This window comes from Octopus sinensis, linkage group LG14, assembly GCF_006345805.1.
Source record: "Octopus sinensis linkage group LG14, ASM634580v1, whole genome shotgun sequence".
NCBI classification, from domain to species: Eukaryota; Metazoa; Mollusca; class Cephalopoda; order Octopoda; family Octopodidae; genus Octopus; species Octopus sinensis.
The window spans coordinates 44,029,338-44,048,761 of record NC_043010.1 but is presented as its reverse complement, the minus strand read 5'-3'; the positions used below and the strand labels follow the sequence as shown (position 1 = coordinate 44,048,761).

Sequence of the window (19,424 nt, the reverse complement as noted above, 5' to 3'; positions counted from 1 at the left end):
GTTAGGGTTAGGGGTGGGGGGAAGGGTATCTTTTTATCTTCACAAATGTAAATAAACCCAATCTGTTTCTTAAACGAGGGACATATTCATACGGCACAGAATGTTTTTTTTACTTCGATAGACGTCATTGATTGGTTGAAATTGCAGCAATTGAAGAAATAAAAAAAGAAATATCTTACAAACTATAGAATTTTCTCAATAAAGCCAAGAGAAAAAGATGTTTTATAAACACATTCTACCAGTATACGAAGTTTAAAATTTTTTAGTTACCTAGAAATTATGTTAAAAACTGCCGTTCAAACTGAAAAGATCCGAAAAACTATTATACTGACACATTCGAACAGATTTATCCTGCAGTATTTGTTCCGCCCAAGTAGCACTGACAGTACTACCTTGTTATTTTTGCTGTGAATGTAGTAAATCAAATAAACCCCTTGGAAACCCGTAACTAATGACGCTATTGTCCACATAATGCGATATATACATATATATATAAACACATGCGCACTCCCACAAATACGAAACTGAGTGATATATATATATGTATATATTATATATATACATATATATAAATATATAATACTCAGAGAATATCTGAAGTGATATATATATGTGCATGTTCTATGCAAATTAATAGATATATTATATTCTATATTTTTATGGTCAGTGAATATGACCTTTGAAAAGTCAAAGCCAAGCAACATTTGCGTTGAAAGCCAAGATGTCGGCTGCGGTGTTTTTATGTCGTCGTACTCCACTATGTTGCAGGAAATACATTCTAAATTTGGGAAAAAATCAAACACAAATAGATTTCACAGGGAGAACAGTTATTTCTCACTACAAGAACACACCTAAAGTGAATATTTTCCATAAACAAACGCCATTTCAGTTTCTGGTAAGTAATATTTTTTCGTAATATCACTGGGCATGCTGAGGTTTAAGGTGCTCACGTCGAATTCCCGTACTTATTTTATTTTATTGATTTATATTTATCTAATCCATAAGCGCTTTTAATCTGTAATTTTACCTTTTTTTTTTTTTTGACAAACCACTAGGTAAATATAAACATACATATACGACGGGCATTAACAGTTCACGTCCACCAGATTCTTACAGGGTATTGTCAAAAGAGAACATCATGCATTAACTTAATTGTACCTCTGTGATTGCATCTAAAATATATTACGGCGATTTTCGATTCGGGGATTTATAAGTGCCAGAATTAAAATGAGACCTAAAGCACTAAAGTCAATTAAATTCGCTTATAGTGTGATTTCATAATCATTGCTTAAACACCGGTTGCTCAGTTGCTTGTGTGTGTAAATGACACTAAGTTATGTACAAAATTAACTTTGTTATCCTGAACGACCGAAACGAACAAATGCTTACAAGTACGATATAATTGGAAATTACTGCTTTCATTCTCAACACTTTCGTTTACTTAACCTAAACTGTTCGCAAATTTTATTTATTTTATTCAATAAATCTTAATTTGTGTTACTATTGCTTTTTTGTCAATATTTTACATAATGTATTTGCGAGGTGTTATGACAAAAATTCGGAATATAGTTGACAAATACAGCAGAAGTATACAGATGTGACTGTTATATTTCCCTTTTCAAATAATATTGAATACTTTGTGTAATTGTAAGAAATTATATAACTTGAGATGAAGTTATATAACTTGAAATTGTATGACTTGAGATGAAGTTGCATAACTTGAAATGATACGCTATGTGTATTGTTCAAGAATAATAAATGTGAAGGTGTGACTCGTTAAGAAACTTTATTTGCTACCACATTATTTGGGGTTCAGTGTGCGGCACATTGAACAAGTGTCTCCTACGATAGCCCCAGACCGGTCAATGCTTTGTGAGTGAACTTAGGCAGAAAATGTAGTAGCCCATCGTTTGTGTGTTCATGCGTAATGGATCACATCAGTTGAATTTTCTCCGTTTTGAAAGGGAATTTTTCCGATTTTCCTTTTTACCACAGCCTTCAAAATGATGGGGGCGAAGCTTTTCGTGAAAAGAAAATTTGGAAAATTTATAATTTTTTTGTTTCCCACCTCCTCTTCTCATCCAATCCGGACTGATTTTGGCCTTTTTTTTCTCTCTCATTACGCATTTACAACAATGGGAGAAGCCTTTTTGATAAGAATTTAAAAATTTTGAAAATATTTTCAGGAGAAAAGGTGTGTAATTTAAGGAAGATTTAGCTGTTGTTTCTAGCACATCCTACGACCATCTTGTACCTTACGCATTTCTTCACCCACCCCTCGGCACCAAGCGAGTCCGTGTGTGTTTGTAGAAGAAAAAACATTTATATACAGAAAAGTATATATTATGAAAACTAGAAAAAAAAAAAAGAAAATTTACGATCCTCTGCCCTCCATTTGTTTCATTATATAATTTTAAAATATTGGAGGGCCTGAAAAAGCCATTGCTGAGATTTTTCCACAATGATTTTAAAAGCATATGTAAAAGATAATTTATTTTAGTAGCATACTTTTTTGTTAGTAAATATGTTTTTTCTTACACATGGACTCACTTATTGCAGGAGGAAGGGGTTAAAAATTTAAATTACAAATTTATTTTTGTTGCTTAAATCCCATCAATGGACCACCATGCCATACAACTTGTTCATGTTGAAAAATATCAATACATGTCAGTGACAAAGAGATGAGGAAGGTTGAAGGATGTGCTAGAAACAATAGCTAAATCTCCCTTAAATCACTCACCTTTTCTACCAAAAATACTTTCAAAAATTTTCCTTTTTACCAAAAAGGCTTCTACCATCGTTTTTAAGTGTGTAAGTGCCAAAAAACTGGCCAAAATCGGTTTGGGTGGAGAGGAAAGGTAGGGGAGGGGCTGGAAACAAATCAAATTTTCCTGCCATCATTTCACAGGCTGTGGTGAAAAAATACCCTTCAAAACGAGGAAAATCCAACTTATATGTGGGCATTCTGATCTGAAACTCTGTTATTGATAGGTGTAATGGATGCATTGATTATTAGTATTAATAGATTAATTAAAATTTCATGGGACTGTGTGCACCAAATGAATTAACAGAAGAAAAAAAGTAGAATCTTACAGATTTTATTTAGCTGTCACATTTCAACAATGTACAGTGGATAATTCTGGTAATAGTAGTAGTAATGATAGTAAAGGTGTTTAAAATTGTATTATTCACAGTAGTTGTAGCAATAGCACCGTGTTAGTAATTCATATATCATGAACTACATTATTCATCTATGTTGCAGAGGAAGTGGTACCCATGGAACCCAAAAAACTCCAGAATTTTTGGCCAGCGAGTTCACAGCACTGTAGCTGCCCGGATTGAATCAAGCATCCCTCTCAATTCACAGAAGATTGTTGGCAAATGGCTCTTTGGCTGTGCTGGAATGGTTTTTGGAGCTGTCATATTGGGTGGTGTAACACGGTAAGCATGTTGGTCTTTGGCAGGTGATAGGAATATTCCAACAGAATGTTCTGCAAAGTTGTTCTTTGGGAAATTCACTCAAAATTAAGAATTGAAGTTTCTTCTGTGTTTTGTCCCCATCTATCTCTTCTCTTCTTAAACTATTATTATTATTATAAACTGCCAATTATTCCCCTCCATTGTCCAGAGTTATTTGTTATTCACTTCTATAACCACCATCTCCCCGACTGAAGACTAAGCATACTCTGCTCTTTTACTCTTTTACTTGTTTCAGTCATTTGACTGCAGCCATGCTGGAGCACCGCCTTTAATCGAGCAACTCGACCCCGGGACTTATTCTTTTGTAAGCTAGGTACTTATTCTATCGGTCTCTTTTGCCGAACCGCTAAGTAACAGGGACACAAACACACCAGCATCGGTTGTCAAGCAATGCTAGGGGGACAAACACAAACACACACACGCATATACATATATACGACGGGCTTCTTTCAGTTTCCGTCTACCAAATCCACTCACAAGGCTTTGGTTGGCCCAAGGCTATAGTAGAAGACACTTGCCCAAGGTGCCACGCAGTGGGACTGAACCCGGAACCATGTGGTTGGTAAACAAGCTACTTACCACACAGCCACTCCTGCGACAAGTATTATTTAAGTATGAAATATTTTTGTTAAGATTCTAAAGTTAATTACTACAAACTAAAATAACTGTTAATATCTACATGCTAAAATTATGAATTAAATCTTTTAGTTATTAAGTTGGACTTGAAAGTCATGACTAAAACACTGCAGTTGAAGGCAAACTTTGTTAAAATTATCAATTAAATGCTGAAGACATTTACAAAATGCTAAAATTAAAAACTTTCTGCTAAATGCTTTAAACACCAAAGTCGACTTTGTCTTTTATCCTTCCAGGGCATTTGAATGAATTCAACCATTGACAGTTGCTTGCCTAATTACCTATTGACTTTTTTTATCTTTCATCTTACACTTGTTTCAGTCATTTGACTGCAACTATGCTGAAGCACAGCCGTGAAAGATTTTAGTTGAACAAATCAATCCCAGGACTTTTTTTAAGCCTAGTACTTATTCTGTCAGTCTCTTTTGCTAAGCCACTAAGTTACAGGGACATAAACACACCAACACTGGTTGTCAAATGGTGGTTGGAGCCAAACACAGACACACACATATACATGTATATATACATATGTACATTCATACATGCATATATATATATATATATATATATGTGTGTGTGTGTATTTTCACTATGAGGATATTTAAACCTCTTATAGGGATAGTTTCATCCAAAATACTGTGGTTTAATATATTATATTTTGAAGAGGTATTTCTGCAATAAATATATTATAAAACATCAAATATTGTTAATAAGTTTGAAAAGGGAGTGAGTCAATGGATATAGATTAATTAATTAATTAACATTGCCTACAATTGTTTGACTTCACACCCAATTTAAATTACAAAGCATATATAATAAGTTTGCATTTTGAGTACCTTGGGTGGAAGATCTTCAGGGCAAAATTGTAGGCAATGTTAATTAATCAATAAATTAATTTATATCCATTGAATCTCTTCATTTACAAACTTATTAATTATATATATAAAATTAATGACAGGTTTCCTTCATTCTCTCTCTACCAAATCCACTCACAAGGCATTGATTGGCCTGAGGCTATAGTAGAAAACACCTGTCTAAGGTGCCACACAGTGGAACTGAAACTGGAACCATGTGGTTGTAAGCAAGCTTCTTAACACACACCTACACCTGCACCTAGATTTCCATACAAAGTTTTTATACAAAAAATATCTCTGGTATTTAACCCTTTTAAGTCAACTACTATCAATCTATCATACTGCCATGTTTGTGCTTTAGAGGCGAAGCAGCTAACCCCTTTCATTGTCATCTTATGTCGATGTTCTATAGAGGCATTGATTGGATGGTTTGACAGAATAAGTTCACATCATACTTCAATGTCTGCTTTGGCAGGATTTTTATGACTGGATGCCCTTCCTAATGCCAACCACTTTACTGCATTTATTGAGTTCTTTTTTCATGTCACCAGCACTGGTGAGGTTACTATGTAGCTTGCAAGACAGATTTCCATCAACTTAGTGAGGCTATTGTTGAAAGGGAGGTAGCTTTATGCTTGGGGATGAAGTGTTAAACTATGAGAGACAGGACCTGAACAGATTTCTTGCTGTAGAGCAGCTACATGGCTATCACTTTATAGTATAGAAGAGAGGATGAGAGTGGCTGGGGTGAAGCTGGAATGAGATAAAATTGTAGTGATGAGATGTTGGGCTGTAAACTCAAGATATGAGGTGAGTAGAAGTGGGAGAAGTGTGTGTGTGTAGAGGTTACAAGAGTATGGGAGAGTGAGATGTGGTTAGAGACAGGGAATGGGTGAGAGGATGGATATAATAAATAAGTGCTGAAGGATGATAAGTTGAGATGAGGAAGAGTGACAACTGTAAAAATTGGGTAGGGTTGATGGGTAATCACTGATACATATGAGTTGGTGTAAATAGGGAAAAGGAAATGACTGAAGATTTTACTTAACATATTTCAAAATAATTTCCACTTGTCTGTTTTGTTTTAAACTATACTATTAATGGTTTCAGTTTGACAGAATCAGGTTTGTCAATGGTTGATTGGAAACTGTTGAAAGACATGAAACCACCAAGCAACCAAGAAGAATGGATTGCAGAGTTTGAGCGCTATAAAACCTTTCCCGAATACAAACAGTAAGTATTTGCTTCATATTGCTTTCAAGTTTCGGCACAAGGCTAGCAATTTCAAGGGAGCAGTAAGTTGATCACATTGTTGCCAGTTCTCAACTGGTACTTATTTTATCGATCTCCAAAGTATGAACAGCAAAGTCGACCGTGACAGAATTTGAACTGAGAACATACACTTGGACAAAATGCTGCCAAGAATTTTGCCCAGTGTGCTAACAATTTTACCAGCTCACACAGCCTTAAATATTTGTTTAATACTATTGTGACAGCTACACTTATATTTACTTTTTTTTTTTTTTACAATTTTGGTAAACGTAATTATACATTTTTTTGTTCATTTTCGCCATACAAACACAGCATTTATTAAGTTCTTTTTTCATGTCACCAGCACTGGTGAGGTTTCTATGTAGCCTGCAAGACACACACACACATTAGATCTACAAAATATAATCTGCTTTGTTAGAGAAGAACAAATTTTCACTCCTAGATATTCTCTTTATTATTATCCATTCTGAATAAGTAGACAAAGTCGTTAGCATTCCAGGCAAAATGCTTTTTGTCCATTGTTGTGTTCTGAGTCCAAATTTTGCCAATGTCAACTTTACCTTTCATTCTTTTGGAAACGATAAAATAAGTACCAGTCAAGAGCTGGGGTTGATTAATCGATTAGCCCCCTCCCACGCACTTGCTGGCTATGTACCAAAATTTGAAACCAAAATGTTTTGTGACATTTTGTCTGGTTTTTCATTCTGAGTTCAAATTCTACTGCGATTGACTTTGCTTTTCATACTTTTGGAATCAATAAAATACGAGGGTGGGCAGAAAAGTCCATAGGCTGACTATGGGATGATGCTAGAGCTGTGAAATTTTGCATGCATTAATTTCAATTCTTCTTATAACTAAATTGTTTCCTTCCAGTTAAACTCACACCTGTCTGTTCAAAGAAAACTTCAAAAGTAACTAGTAACAACTTCTCTTGAAAATGGACAAAATTTGGTGTTGTGGAGTTATCAAGTACCTGCAGAAAAAAAGGGTTTAGTCCCCAAGGACATTCATATTGACATACTTGCTACATTAGGGGATGACTTTTCAGTTTTATCAACAGGGCAACTGAATTTAGGTAGGTAAGAGAGAGTCTTGAAGAATATTGTGTTCATCATATGGTGATGGATGACAAGCAATTGATTTTAAATCAAATAGCCAATCCTATTAGCATATCTAATGAGAGGGTTGAGAATATTCTGCTTAATGGTTAACTTGGCAAGACAAAGAATTCTGCTCAGTGGGTACCATGTCTTCTGACACTTAATCAAAAGTGCACCAGGCTGATCACATCACAGGAAAATCTGACATTTTTTTAGGTAGATTTAGCTGGTTTCCTTGAACATTTTTAAAGCCAGAATGAATATTGGCTTCAAAAGCAAAAAGACAATCCATGCAGTGGTGACACCTCTACTCATCTGCTTCAAATAATGTCCAAATCATTTCATCTGCAGGGGAAGGTGATGACTTCAGTTTTTTTAGGACACAAACTGCATTGTGTTTATTGGCTTATCTTCAAAAGGGCCACATCATCATTATTTTCTTTTAATATCCTTTACTTCTTGTCTTTTTCTCCTGTTTATTATTATATTCAGCATTCTATCACCATCTACCATTTTCAGGTTTTATTTCCATCCATTTTATATATCATCAATACTGACCATTGCTAACCTATCAATTTTGGTTATTTTTATTTATCTAACATTCTATTAGTCTTTCTTCATAGTGTCAGCAACCAGAGAGAAATGACACTAACTGATTTCAAATTCATCTACTACATGGAGTATGCACACCGTATGTGGGGTCGTTTGACAGGCATGGTCTTCTTATTACCTGCTGCTTATTTCTGGAGGAAAGGTTGGCTGTCTGCTGGCATGAAACCTCATGTTTTGTTATTGTCTGGTCTCTTGGGTTTCCAGGTGAGTTCTTGTTTTTTACCGAGGTTAATTATCATTTTTACCTTATTGATAAACACTTTTGCTAACTAAAAATGTTCATACAATGCTCCATGGTTGTTTCTTCTATGACAGATTCAGCTCTTTAAATGTGTTTGTAACAATCCAATTTCTATTCAAACCTATTTCCAAACACATACAGGATTTCTCTTTTTAAATCTTCCACGAAACATTGCAGCCCTTCATTCAGATAGCTACCTTGCTCTCTGTGTTGTTCACTGTAACTTTCATAATTGAAAGCTGCTTCTTTGAAGTTGCTTCTCTGAGTTGTCGCAACTGCTCTTCATTCTGCAGTAAAGATCCTATTCCTTGTCAGCCATGCATACCTCTGTTCATCACTTTGAGATGCTCTGGCTTTTGTAGTGCACAGTCTGTTTGTTTCTTGGTATGCTTCCTTTTCTGCAGCTGTCTCCCTTTCCCTGGACATTCTTTTGGCTTACCTTGATATTGTAGACAAATTTGACACTTTCCTTCTAGGCATGGTTATATACATATACAGAAATACACGGGTGCAGAAGATAGTAAACAATGAAAATAACTGGGTAATGGAAATTATATTTCTTAATACAACAGGCAGAAAGTAAATAAGAAATTTTTATGGAAAATAGAGGATTGTATGTGTTGAAACGAAATTTGTCACCTAATGAACCAAAGAGCCAGTATCGAAGGAACCAGCAAAAAAAAGTTAACAGAAAACGACAAAACCGTTGCAAAAGTAAATAAGAACATTTTTTGAAGATTAACTAAGTGTACAGATTTAAGTAAAATTTTTGAAATTACTCCTGTCAGTAAGTTATGAGCTTACTTTTGTCAGTAATTCCATCAACAGCAAAAAAGACACAAAACGTTGCAAAAGTAAATAAGAAATTTGTAGGCAATTTAATGAAGTGTACAGATTGAAGAGAAATTTATTAAGTAACTTCTGTAAGTAAATTATTTATGAAATTACTTTCATCAGTAATTGTGAACTTCTTTCTGTCAGTAATTTGTTGCTATTTGTAAATAGCGATTGGAAACTTAAAATGAAAACAATAGCATCTGAAAAATGAAAATGAAAATGAAAACAATAGAGAGGGGGAGAGAGAGTAGCTAGTTAGATGAATAAGATATAAATAGATAGGATGTAGACAGATAGATACATATAGATAGATAGATAGATATTGATAGAGAGGGATACACATGAAAAGTGAATACACACATCTCTGTTTTATATGAGATTTTTTGACCAATGGATGTAAGGGAGACAATTTCTGAAAGTTACCTCACATAGAGTTACCTCTCTTCTACACGTAACTCAGGAACAGGTATTTTCTGCTCCCAGGAGGCCCGTTACTCATTAAGAGTCTAAAACCATCTCTGGAACATAAGTAATGTATGTTCCCAGTTTGGAGAAAATCAGTTGAAAATTACGGCCATTTAATCTTTTACACACACACACACACATTGCCAGATAAGACCGGAGCCTGGTGCAGCCTTCTGGCTTCCCAGATCCCCGATCGAACCGTCCAACCCATGCTAGCATGGAGAACGGACGTTAAATGATGATGATGATGACACACACATACATAACAGGATTTATATTTTAGATATATATATATATGATGGGCTTCTTTCAGTTTCTGTCTACCAAATCCATTCATAAGGTTTTGGTTGGTCCAAAGCTGTAGTAGAAGACACTTGCCCAAGGTTCCACAAAGTGGGACTGAACCCAAAACCATATGGTTGGGAAGCAGACTTCTTACCACACAGTCTTGCATACTTAATCCTTTCTGTTTGACATAATTGATCTCTTTCTACTCTGCATTCTCAAGTGATTCTTTTCTTTTGTGTGTTTTAGAGAATTTTATCTTGACTGTTTAACTGCTTTTTTTCATTAAGATATTTGATGCTTTTTCTTCTCTCCAGGGTTTCCTTGGTTGGTTCATGGTTAAGAGCGGCTTGGAAGAAGATATTGACATCCCTCGAGTCAGTCAGTACCGCCTTGCTGCACATCTAAGTTCAGCTTTTCTCCTTTATGTCATGTTCCTCTGGTCAGGTCTGTCCCATGTCAACAGCCGACAAATGGTATGTATAAAGTGAATGGTCTTATGCTTTTGAAAAATTTTCTTAATTTCCCTCTACAATTGTTATCTTTCATCATTGACTCATAGAATATTTATTGTCAGCATACATCACCAGCTTGGTAGTTCCTAATTTTATCAAAAACTTTCACTCCTTTACTATTCACATACAGGTGTCATCCACTAGGAACTTGAAATACCCATATCTAACTTTCACTGCTTCCATGAACAGATAATCCAGAATCCTTTGTTGAACACATATCAATTTCATTGTTGAGGACATAGCAATATTTCAACACCACAAAATTTAATCACTATACATAGACATAAAATAGCCTTTACTTTACAAAGTCCTCCACATTACCACAAATGTTAAACCTCAAAATCATTGATAGGTTTTCATGGGTGACTTCACATACATAATTTGCCAAAACTAGAATTCCTCTTTAAAATCAGAAAATACTGTCACTTGTTTGATTTTCTACCAAACTCGAATGCAATTCACATATTTGGGAGCCTCTGTTAATATACGTAATTATCCTTGGATGCATTTAAAAAAAGAGGTCATCCAATTGATTGGCAAAAACTCACTAACACTATCCTACCAGTGACTCAAAAGTACATTATTTTTCCATTTATCTCTTCTACTGCTATTATAAAAGTTCCTCAAAACTAGCAAGCTATGTACACGTCCACCCAAGCTCATTTATATCTTATTTCACTGACAAACTCTGCATTAAACGTTTTGTTTGTTCATCCACCAAGGAACTACAATTCTCTTCTAATGTACAGAAGTTCAAGCTGAACATCAACTGCATTAAACACACCAGTTTGGAAGGGCTTGCAAAGAATTGCTTCTTTCCTGACAAAATAATGGGATATGCTATATGATAGTAATTATAAATAATAAAGCATGATAATCAATTCATATACAAGGACATAGTAATATTGAAATATAAATAGATGTCTAGACACATATGCATGTGTGTGTGTATATGTCTTAAGAGAAAGAAATTGTGCATGTGTATATGCAGACACACGTTCATAATGCTAGGCATAAATTCTTTTGATATACTGTTGCTCAAAAAAGAAATTCTGTTGATCCTTTGTTGTAAAACAGGTCTGATTTCTCTTGCTTTCAGATGCCTAAAACCTTACAGATGTTGAGACTTCGTAAATTTTCTTTTGGTGTTACAGGATTAGTGTTTATTACAGCCTTTTCTGGTAAGTTTTATTATTTGCTTACATACCCATCACTTCTAAACTAACATTGTGACCTTATAAAAGCAACTAACATCTGCTATTATGTGATGCAGTAGCATCTGATCTTCAGTGTTGTGATCTGTAAGATCATTTGACTTTGGCAGATCAAATGTAATCAGGCACAACACCCAAACAGTAGCAATTGGTTTCTTGCTGTGTCACCTATGACTAACTCCTATGATTAACTCATTTACCCATTCTCACTGTTCCTAATCTCTCAGAACTCAAGTGTTGTCACTCTGAGTAAGCATGTTGACTCCATTGCATCACTTGTATTATTCTCACAGTTATGCTTACAGTGATCCTGAAGTGATCACACTCCATTTCAAGGATCTTACCTAACTTCCAAGTTTGAACTTCAATGCAGATACCAGAGTTTAACACTAGCCTGTGGGTCTTAATTATTTATAAAAAATTAACCTGGCTGTATCATATGAACTTAGAAGATAGAAGTTTTTGTTGAGTTATAATATTCTCCCCATTTTGTCATTTTTTATTGTTATCAGGAGCATTTGTTGCTGGTCTTGATGCTGGTCTTGTCTACAACTCTTGGCCAAAGATGGCTGATAGATGGATACCCTCTGACATTGCTGCTTTCTCACCAAAGTGGAAAAATGTTTTTGAAAACCCAACCACAGTTCAGTTCAACCATCGATGGCTGGTAAGTTCATTTTTTAGTTTGTATATTGTATATTACTGGGGTTTATTTCACTTTATTTGTAGGAGGAAAGGTAAGGTGCTTTCATATGATAATGCTTAATGTTCAGTTTGAATATTTACAAGTATCTCTTATTATAAAAGGCAGATTTTATCTGCCTCCCTTTGGGAGTTATACAAATCTACAATATAGGATTTCTTCAATTACAATTTACCTAGCATTTTTAAGAGTACAATGCATCGCGTCATGCCAGGTCCAGTTTTTAAAATTTAAACTCCAATTAAGCAAAATTTACAGAAAACTCACATTCTGGTGTGTGTGTCAAATGCTTTTCTTAGTCTGGTTTACAGCACATGCAAACGCACACACACAGTGTGCAATGAATAAACTGAAACTAATTCACTGTGTGTTGACAGGTAGAAAATAGAATGCGATGGCTATGGCGATGGCGATGTAATATTTGTTTCTCTCTATGACGCTCATAAAAGCATTGATGTACATGTGTGCGTGCGTGAGTGTGTCATTCCTCACACGCACGCATACACATACATATATGAGAGTGGCAAACACAAACGTTTCAAACAACTACATACAAACACGTGTGTGTTTGTTATTAGTAAAAAAAGGCGCCAAAACACAACTCACTTATCATTCCAACACATTTGCAAAGACACACGGACGGTCGAATAACAATACAGAAAAGGTAAATTGGTTTTTATTTTACTCTGTATATATTTTATTATATAATATTATATATAGATATATGTATATATAATTGCACCAAACCGCCCGAAAAAAATTTTGGTTAATGTGACCAAGCCGCCCGAATTTACCTATTCATATTTAAATGAGAATATCAGAGTAAATCTCTTTAGAACATTCGTGAAAACACGTATTATACTTCGTAAACAGTTCAACTACAGTTTTGTACAAAAATCGAAGTGTAATTTTAATTCCGTGAATTATGGGAGATTTTTTTTCCGAAATTTGTTCCTATTGTGTTTTCAAAATTTGTAATTCTGACAAAAAATGGATACGAATTTCATTATATCAAGCAGCGAGTCAGAATTCAAAGGATTTTCTACTGAAGACCTTCATAAATCTAACTCTATGACTGAAAAAAAAAAGCATGTGGTATTTGATCTCAACCTAAACAAAGCGAAAGAAATGATAGTTTGTTATTTCCCACAACCTTAAATGAAATTAAGGCCTATTTTGCCATAAATATTATTATGGGTATTAGAAAGTTACCCAGAATAACAAATTCTATCGTAAAATTTTGTTGTATACCCAATTGAATATTAGCTAATAACCCATTTTCTATAGCGATGTTTGAACAAAATTTTAATAATTTTATATATTGTTGAATTTACCTGTATCTACCTGCAATTAGAGTCACTTTGTGACCAAAATTATAGTATAGAATTGGTTGAGAACATTTCACTAAATTATCTTCCAAAAATCAGATTAATGTATTCATAAATAAAAAAGTTATAGTTGTTTAATGAAACCAGACTAAATTTATGATTACGTTAGAAATTAATTGAAACACATAAGGGGTGTATTTTGGTCAGAAATATAGTAACGAAAGGGTTAAGAAAAACCAAAAAATATTTTATTCTTTGTAAATGTTGTGTTCAAAATAACATTTTCTTTTAAGAATGTGTATATAACAAAGTATGTGTATATAACTACGTGGCTTATATCTTTATATATAAGAGTGAAGTTGTGTGTCTGTCTCCTACGATTTAGATTCGTAACTACTCCCACATTTTGCGGTGTAGTTTAACCAAAAGCAGGTATCTTATAGTCGTGATTCATATCGAGCCCTTCTGGGTATTAGCGCGCGTCTACGATGAGTCTACGATTTAAAAAAAATTTACCATCATACTTTTCCATTTTAATGCATATTTTTCGTTATTATATAAGGGAATTAACTCTCTAAAAATATCTACGATGTGTCAACGATTTAAAAAAAAAATTACCTTAATTTTTTTTCAATTTTTAATGCATTTTTTTGCTATTTTTTGGCTATAACTCTCTAAAAATGCTTATATAGTTATTTCCCTTACAAACCCGAGCAACGCCAGGCGATACTGCTAGTCTTCTATAATTTCTGGCAGACCAAAACCTTGCGAGTGGATTTTGTTGACAGAAATAGAAAAAAATCCATTGTGTATATATGTATATATATTTGTTAAAGAGGACAATAAAAGACAAACATCTCGAGTCATATATGTTATTATTATTAGAAAAATTTTAAGTCTTACAGCTGTTTCTGGGATATTCTGTCATCGGAGACAAATAAGGAAAATGTGAAGGGTATAGGTTAATAAAACTATGAAATATAGGATTGGAGAAATAAAGAAATGAAGGAAAAAAAAAAAGCATGAAAGTTCACAGTTCAACTGTAGATGCTAGTCCATAGTCTTTAGGTACAATCCTATGTAAATCCAGGTATGATTACAGCCTTCATAGTGTAAATATCCAAAGAGAAACACAATCATATTGATGGTTTGTAAGAGAATGGTAGCAGAAGTGGCTATTGAGGGATAAAGAGACATTGACAAGGATTGTACCTCCAGCGTCCCTGCCAATGCCTTTCTTTCTATTTATTTTTCTTTCTCTTTATCCCTCAATAGCCACTTCTGCTATCATTCTCTTACAAACCATCAATATGATTGTGTTTCTCTCTGGATATTTACACTATGAAGACTATATTGGAAATCTACAGTGGTTCCATAACTCCCATCTTGACTATGAGCTTAAAGCCCTGGTAATCCATTACAGTGCTTACCCAGCATACCTAGCCATTTAGATCACCTGTGAACTAAACCCCCATATTTTGTACATAGACACACACACACACGGCTGGACATTTATTTTCAATCTTCTACAATTGTTTCTATAGTTCTCCAGGCATGTAGTTATTTGATTATGCAACTGTTTCCCTGCATTATAAGATCTAGTTGTTTCCTCAGGCAGTATGCAAATATCATCTCTTTAAGTTCAAATTCTCAGCTTCAAGAGCATCCTCTCTGTCTGTCACAGCCTGAAGTTAGTAGTAGTCGCTGTCAGTGGCTGAGAATTTGAACTTACAGAGAAAATATTTACATATCGCCTAAGGAAACACAACTAGATCTCAAAATACAAGGAAACAGTTGCATAATCAAGTACCTGTGCACCTGGTGAACTACATTACATAGAAACAAATGTAGTGGTTGAAAATAATGTCCAACTGTACTCCTTGTTGACTCATATTTTTTCAATTATTCACACATGATTGAAGTCTAAACACAAACCTGGAAGTATGTATAATACTACTACTGGATAGCACAGGGTGAAATCTAAAGGTGGATGAGTTTTATACTGTACTCTATTACATTCTTAACTGAATATACCATAACTATATCATCATCATTTACCAAACTCTTCCAGTCTGGTTTGTTAGTTTCTACAGCTGGATGACCTTCCTAACACCAACCAATCCAAGAGTGTGGTGGATGCCTTTTACATGTCACTAGCACTGGCCATGATACATGTGTGTGTATATCTGTATCTGTGTGCATCAATGTTGATTTCCAGTCTTCCATGGGGAAATACTACCTTGCTTGGAAGCAAATGTAGGCTGGCAACAAGAAGGGCATCTGACTGTAGAAAATCTCTCTGACCCAGACAAACATGGAAAAGCAGACATTAAATGATGATGACAATATAGAGAGACTGATATTGGCAGATAACTCATTGTTACCCAAGAAAATAAACACAAATACACATGCACAAACACTTATATACACATACATATATGTATGTAATTCTGATTATGGTTTTTCAAATTATTAATTATTTTGACTTTACCTAAAAGACGAAGTGGCTTTTACCAAAGAAGGAAGTTGTAGTTTTTAAATTCTTAAAATTTATCCAAGTTTCCATGACAGCAAAATTACAGAACGTAACCTGAAATTAGTAGTTGCACTTTAAAATTTCTGTAAGTGCAAAATCCTATTGCCTGAGATAGCCGTAATGTGTGGTATATCTGTGTATTTGTGTGTGTGTGTTTTAAATTAAGAAATGGTGGTGAGTGAAAATTCTGTAAATGATAATTATAAGTATTCGCCATGTATTGGCTAAAGAAAATAGTCTAATATTGGGGCATATAAGCCCTCGGCAGAAAAAATGGATATTGGTATGCATGAGAACTAAACATGCAGCTCCTATTTTCATGAGATATATATATATATATAGCTTTGCTTGTGAAACAATTTGATAAATCATTTAACAATATATGATCTATACTGTATTACACACATGCACATATATATTTCTATATAATTCTTGTAAAAACAGGGTCAGAGTACAGCTGCTGCCATTGTTACACTATGGCTCGTTTGTCGTAAAGCACCATTATCACCTCGAGCCCGAACTGCAGTCAACTGCCTTCTTGCCATGGCTTTTGTTCAGGTCAGTTCTCAACATTTATTTTACTTTTGTTTTATTTTTTATACACACACACACACACCTGCATAAATGTATGGAAGGTTATTGGTCCATCCTCATCATTCTACCTGTGTACATCTTCTCACCACTTGTGATGCTCATTCTCTGCCATCCATCACTATCTCCTCTCAACCTTCTTTCCTCAACTGTTCTTTCTTAGTTTTATTTATTTCTTTACTACCCACAAGGGGCTAAACACAGAGGGGACAAACAAGGACGGACAAACGGATTAAGTCGATCATATCGACCCCAGTGCGTAACTGGTACTTAATTTATCGACCCCGAAAGGATGAAAGGCAAAGTCGACCTCGTCGGAATTTGATCTCAGAACGTAACGGCAGATGAAATACAGCTACGCATTTCGACAGGCCTGCTAACGATTCTGCCAGCTCGCCGCCTTTAGTTTTATTGTCGTCTTCCAGATCACCTATATGTCTCTCATCGAGCAAGCTATCACTGTTCCTTTCCTATGGATTAAAGATTTCACCTCTGTTTTCTGCTATGAGATTACTTTTATCAGTAAGAACTGTATTTTCATCGTTTCCTCTGCTGCTGTTTTCCAATACCCATCTTTTGATAGCTTCGAGCTCTACTTCTGTGAACCAACAATTTTTTTCTTATTTCTCTAGCTCGATCACATAATCTCTGTTCTGTGAGTTGTAACAATCCTCTTTCTCTCCATTGGTCATACATACATTGACAGTATCCCCTAATATGAGCACCATTTTCGTCTCGTCTACAAGGTTGTTCAGGTTGTAACACTCCATGACCACAGCATTGGCTTGTCTGTTCCATCTACACCGTGTGTGTTGGTCCATTGCTGGGTAACGACAGACAGGAGCTAGACCAGTATTTCTGAGCCTGCTGGGTGCAACACCATCACCATCAAGGGCTTCAATTTCATTACCACCGTTATTCACATTATTGTTATTGTTATTATTATTATATTGTTTCTTGTTTACAGATTGGACTGGGTATCGGAACCCTGCTGACTTATGTAGAAACACCATTAGCTGCTACTCATCAATCTGGATCACTGGTTCTACTCTCCTTTGCAACATGGCTGTCCCATGAGTTACGAAGGCTTCCAAAATAAATAATACCTGTAAAATTTAATTTTTTTTGTTGTATTGATATTTTTTTGGTGTTAAATTCACAATCCTCAGACTATCAAAATGTTCTTATTAAATCTGTGTTTTGATGACACAATGATTCAATAGAATCACAATGATTCAATTATCATCATCATCATTATGTCCAATGCATAACATCAATAAACATAACTGGATGGAAGAATGTTAGAAAGATTTTATTTTTACATAAATAGAAACTTTTTTAACGTTTGACTGTTAGTTGTCTTCTTGTTTGATACTGTTTATTTTTTTTTCATTTGTCTTATGTTAATACTTCCACAATCTTTTTTTTCCTTGGGGGTTTATCTGTGCTACCATACTTGTGGCTACCTGGGAAGAAGAAGCCATCCTGAATAACTAATAAATGAATGTTTATAAAATGTTGAAGAACAGAACATAACTTTCAATCCCAAGATAAACAGAGCAGGCACCAAACTATTCCAAAGTTTTCTATTTGCAAGGTAATAACAAAATAAAAACTTTTTTATTTATTAAGTACAATGAAATAAATCCAAATTCACCATGGAGCTGTGCTTGCCACATATGCTCATTCTATAATAATAATAATCATAATAATAATAATAATAATAATGGTCACTCTAGTTGATTTTGATGGATGGGTGTTTGAAGGAAAATATTTAAAAAAAGAAAAAGGGTTAAAAATAAAAGAAACAACATCTATTTGTGATGGATGCATGAATGTAATTTGAGTCCAGGTATAGATTTTACTATGAAGTCAATGGGGACAATAATGATTTTGATTTTGCCTGAGATTGAACAAATGCATCTATTGATTGCAGGATATAATTATTTTATTGTTCTGTTTGTTCAATTCAGATTGTTTAGATGCATCATGACACATTTTATGCCACTCAGATTGATCTATGCAATAACTTGCCCAAGATGTTAAATTAAGGTGTAGGGATTTTAGTGATTGTTTCAACTTATCCTTATACCCAAGGACAAGTCTTTACTGTAGAATCCCTTGCATTCTTGCATTTGAACATGTCCTGCCAATCTGCACTGAATTCTCAATGGCATGCTTTTGCTACTGAAGATATCCTAAAATTTTGGCATTTGATAGCTTGCCTGCACAGACATCACATGTGAGAGGTTTCAAATTTCCAGTTTTAAGGAACCTAACACCAATAATAAGAAGATATATAAAATAGCAAACAGCAAATAATTTTGCAAATACAGGCAAAAAGACAGAATTATAAAAATGAAACCCATAGAAAAGAACTATTCCAATTGGACTCCCTTTCTCTGCTCCTTTTCTGTTTGGCACTGACATGTTAAACAGGATTGGACTTGTATACAAAAGTTATGGTTAGACAATCAACCATCTTTTGCATATGGCTGGCCTCAATTACATAGATTTACCAGGGAAATTTTTATGAGATTCCTGTTACAGAAATGCACTGAGGTAACTTTGAAGGGGAGAAAATTAAATAAGTACACAAAAATCATGTTAAATGAAGAGAATTAGACCAAATACAAATACTAAAGAATCAATACATAACTCACACAAATTAAAGAAAAGATTAGGAAGGAATATTATAGGCTCAGATTAATACTTAAAACAAATGCACAAAAGGTAATAGGCATGAATATTTCAG

General features: G+C 34.5%; 1 protein-coding gene across 1 annotated transcript; it reads left to right on the top strand.

The window, feature by feature from the left end:
• The first annotated feature begins 593 nt into the window (after positions 1 to 593).
• LOC115219281 (cytochrome c oxidase assembly protein COX15 homolog) lies at positions 594 to 17,788 on the top strand. Its single transcript, XM_029789443.2, has 9 exons — positions 594 to 895; positions 3,263 to 3,441; positions 6,081 to 6,203; positions 7,966 to 8,158; positions 10,100 to 10,258; positions 11,397 to 11,478; positions 12,024 to 12,178; positions 16,523 to 16,636; positions 17,637 to 17,788. The coding sequence occupies exons 1-9, from the start codon at positions 722 to 724 to the stop codon at positions 17,766 to 17,768; spliced, it is 1,311 nt and encodes a 436-aa protein (XP_029645303.1). The 5' UTR covers positions 594 to 721; the 3' UTR covers positions 17,769 to 17,788.
• The last annotated feature ends 1,636 nt before the right edge of the window (positions 17,789 to 19,424 follow it).

Coding starts and splice junctions, on each gene's coding strand:
- LOC115219281 (XM_029789443.2), top strand. CDS start 722: ATGTCGGCTGCGGTGTTTTTATGTCGTCGTACTCCACTATGTTGCAGG. Junction 6,204..7,965: donor ACCTTTCCCGAATACAAACA/GTAAGTATTTGC, acceptor CTTTCTTCATAG/TGTCAGCAACCAGAGAGAAA. Junction 12,179..16,522: donor AGTTCAACCATCGATGGCTG/GTAAGTTCATTT, acceptor TTGTAAAAACAG/GGTCAGAGTACAGCTGCTGC.